Raw genomic sequence first — 3,809 nt, forward strand, 5'->3', positions numbered from 1 at the left:
AACTCGAGAACCCAGCCAGGCCATGCCAAGGCCCTTCCACTGAAGCACGGCAGCCCAGAGTTAGCCACATGCGTTCCCTCAGCCCTGCCCAGAAAATTCCCAGCTGCCTCCTGGTGATGACCATTTATTATCTTTCCTTCTAAAACAACAGCCAGAGCCCATTAAGTTCTGTAAATTTTAACGACCAGATGCATTCAAGGGGTGATGAGGAAGCATTAGTGGTGGGCTCTGGATCATGGTGAGGGGTGATGTGGCATCAGTGTTCGTGGGCTCTGGGAAAACCATGGTCATCCAGAGGGAGAAACCTCCTTTCACAATGGGGAGTCTGCTCAAGGTCCCTCCTGGATACTGAACGAGGTCAGGGAGACATCTCTCCACACCTGTATCATCCCCACAGAACTCAGTGGGATTCGATGGGCAAAGCTGAAGCAGAATTTGCCATTTACTGAGACCTTCGAAGAGGAAATGTGTGAGACACGCAGTAGGCTGCCAAACGGGTGTGCGCTCCTTCCTACTTCTCCCCTATGACCTGCTTTTCCACTCAGAAAACTCCTAACCATACCACAGAAGCCAGTGGTTATGCTTCTGTTTACAGGCTACCTTTTTGGACTCTTTCCGACACTTTCTCACTCTATTTTCTGTTTCCTTTTTTTCTCCAGTGAGGCTCTGCCACCCTGTGTCAATCAGCCTCTCTTGTACCCGAGCAGATACAATGGCCAGTGATGATGTCATGAGTCTTGAATCCTTATGTCTTGCTCAGAACCAGCCACAGAGGCAGAGCTCAAAACACACTGACTGAATGCATAAATTTCTGTCCCATAAAGCACGACTACCACTCCTGCTGATGGCCCAGTTTCTTTTTGAGTACTCAGATTTGGACTTGTGCAGGTAAAGAATCAAACTTGAAAGTTCTCAAAGAGATGAGCACAGATGTTTCAAAAACTACGATATTATTGTAAACAGCCGATAAGCACATGAAAAGATTTCCCACCTTAGTCTTAATAAAATGTCAAACTTTTGGCCTACTGATATGAGAAAGTTACAGATGTGCAATTTTTTGGTTTGTTTGCTTGTTTCAAACAGGGTCACTATGTAGTCCAATGGCGTGAAAGCCACTAAGGCTGCTGTCAGATTTGTAGCGATCCTCCTGCTTCATCCTACCAAGTGCTGGGAATATAGGTATGTGCCACCAGGCCCAGCAAAATTGGGAACATTCTTTAGTGCTGAGGCTCTGCAGTTTGGATTTTTCAGGCATTAATCTGCCAATTTAAAACACACATAAACATGAGTTCTTGAATTCGATTCCCAGTATCCCAACTCCTCCCCGAAACACACATAGGATTTGACCCAACTATTCCAATTCTTTGAAATGGTCCTCAAAAAAAAAAAAAGAATTGGGATGATGACAATGATAAGTTATATAGAAACATGATCACTAGAAGAGCCCCATATTAGACTCTTGTTAGACTCCATATGAGAAATCACCTAAAGATTGATCCATCACTGGGCAATTTGAACCAGTTTTGGTAATGCTTTCAGAAGACTGTGTCATCATTAAAGAACAGGGCAATGCATGCAATGGTTTCCAAAAGACATATTCTTTCTAAAAACATATTTGGATTTTAACTTGTATATAACAGTCTTGCAGGTGCGGAGGTACCACGTGATATTGCAGTACGTGCACACAATTTGAAATGGTCAATTGATACATTCATTACCTCAGAGAGTTATGGTTTATAGGTGCTGGGCATATTCAAACACTTCTGTACTAGCTATTTGGAGATACGGAATTCACTGTCACCAGCCACAGTTATCTTCCTGTGCTCTCAAACATTCAAAGTCACTCTGCTTATCCACTGTACCCTGTGGCCACTGCCTGTCCTCTGTCCACTCCCCTCTTCCCGTGAAGCATGCCTAGGCGCTGGTACACACCACCCTACTGTGTTCGTTCTTAAGATTTCTTCTTTGACAGCCAGTACCAACTCCAGACACGAAATGGAAGCATTAGCTACAGAAAGCATGTTCAAAAACAGAGGAAGGGATAAATAAAGGAGGGAAGGGGGAAGGAGGGGAGAGGGGATGATGAAAGGAATTTTGGTGTGCTCTGTACATGTACCAACTCCCCACAAGGAGTGTAAACATTATCATGTACTGACAAATTAAAATAATAAAAATATTTAGAGATAAACTCTACTTCTCCACGTGTGTTGTACAGAGAAATGCATGAAACTATTTGCTCAAAAAGCAATGAGTGAAATCACGCACCCTCACACACAGACACAGTGCTTCTGTAAGTGTAGATTATCTCAGGACAGAGGATAAAGAGGCAGGGAGCAGCAGTTATGGGGAGAAAGCCTGAGGTCTAGGAGTAGGAGCAAGCTTCAATCTGTGAATGACTGCTATAATCTGATTCCAGAGCATGTTTTTACAGCTGAGCTGACTGGGTGTGTAAATACGAGCATACACGGGAACGAGAGCTGTGGGTGAAGAGAGATGAGTCCGTCCGCCGTGAGGGGAGTGGCAGTGTGAGCCAACTTTGCACCCTCGTCCTATGTGGAAGGAGATGAAGGAGGCAGCACAAGCAGACCTGCTGTGGGGTTAAACTCTGGGGCAGGAGAAGTTCTAAACAGTGGCACCAGAAGGCCTCGTGAGGCCAGGCCAGGGAGAGCTGTGGCCTGTGAGAGACCAAGGCTTCTGAGGGGCTGGACCCCGGGAGAGCTCACCTGGTACTTATTCTGCAGTGCCAAGAAGACCAGTTCAGACGGTTGGCTTTCTGCAAAGGACACCTCATAGGGCTTCTCCTCAGGCCCCCAGCCTTCATCCTAAAGACTGTTCATTACCACACGTTTGCCAAGTACACGCAGAAGGAGAAGGTGGTGTTAGACTTCCCATGAGCGCCGGAGCGCAAATCCACCTGCATTTGTGGCTCCTTTCTGAAGAGCGAAGCACACAGCATGTCGAGTGCATCCCTTCCCCGTTGTGGCAGGCACACCAGTGCGCTAATCCCTTCCCGTGTTTTCCTCATGACGGAAGGAAGGCTTTCCTGGGTGATACTGAAATCCTTGTCCCTGCAGGGCTCGGTGGGGAGGTGCTTTGTCTTTATCCCAACAGCGTAACTGAGGAGCAGGCCTATTGATTGTGCATCACCTAAGAAGCCTGTGTCCCTTGAAACAGAGCCACAGCCCCACCTGAGTGTTCTTCTATCTCGGGAAACAAGATCGGACCAGAGCCCAGCAAATAACCTCTCATGTTCTGGGGGTCTCCAGACCTGCTGGATGAGTGACAGCATCGTACTAGCTGATGTCAGTGTCACCCACATGATGTGACCCCTGAGCTCTAATACCCTCACCTCACCCTCCCCCAGCCATGCACTGTGCAGAACTCATCAGAAAACGTTAGGGGTCCCTTTGATCATCACTGTAGAACCCACAGGCAAGGACATGCTCCTTGTGTACGGGATCTTTTGCACTGAGAGTGGATAAAAGCTATTGGCCCAGGTATGTGTGATCCTCCAGCAAGAGATGGGAGTCCAACAGAATAGAGGAACTAGGTGAGAGACAACAGGTCAAGCTCTGTCTCCTCCTCCTTGGGACCCCAGCACAGTCAGCCCCCATTCTCCTTGATGAGACAGAAGAGCGGCAGAAGAGTCAGGCTAACTGGGCTCAAATCTTTTTTTTAAAATTTTTTTATTTTAAAGAGTAAAACAAGGATAACGTAATAATAGGGGGGACTTAGCATATTACAGACAAAATGGTAGGAAATTATCAATGGTTATCGTTTTACATATTATTATCTACAAAATAGTTTCT

At 46.4% G+C, this 3,809-nt stretch overlaps 1 protein-coding gene across 1 annotated transcript in view; it reads right to left on the bottom strand.

Moving 5' to 3' along the window:
• Positions 1 to 329: 329 nt before the first annotated feature.
• LOC102027472 (leucine-twenty homeobox) overlaps positions 330 to 3,809 on the bottom strand; it is a 22,419-nt gene continuing 18,939 nt past the window's right edge. Inside the window, exons 4-6 of the mRNA XM_005414096.1 lie at positions 3,393 to 3,468; positions 2,846 to 2,942; positions 330 to 452 (exon numbers count right to left, since the gene is read on the bottom strand). Coding sequence (XP_005414153.1) covers positions 330 to 452; positions 2,846 to 2,942; positions 3,393 to 3,468 — 296 coding nt within the window. The remainder of the gene's footprint in view (positions 453 to 2,845; positions 2,943 to 3,392; positions 3,469 to 3,809) is intronic.

Source organism: Chinchilla lanigera, unplaced genomic scaffold (genome assembly GCF_000276665.1).
Source record: "Chinchilla lanigera isolate Chin_1 unplaced genomic scaffold, ChiLan1.0 scaffold00177, whole genome shotgun sequence".
Classification (NCBI taxonomy): Eukaryota; Metazoa; Chordata; class Mammalia; order Rodentia; family Chinchillidae; genus Chinchilla; species Chinchilla lanigera.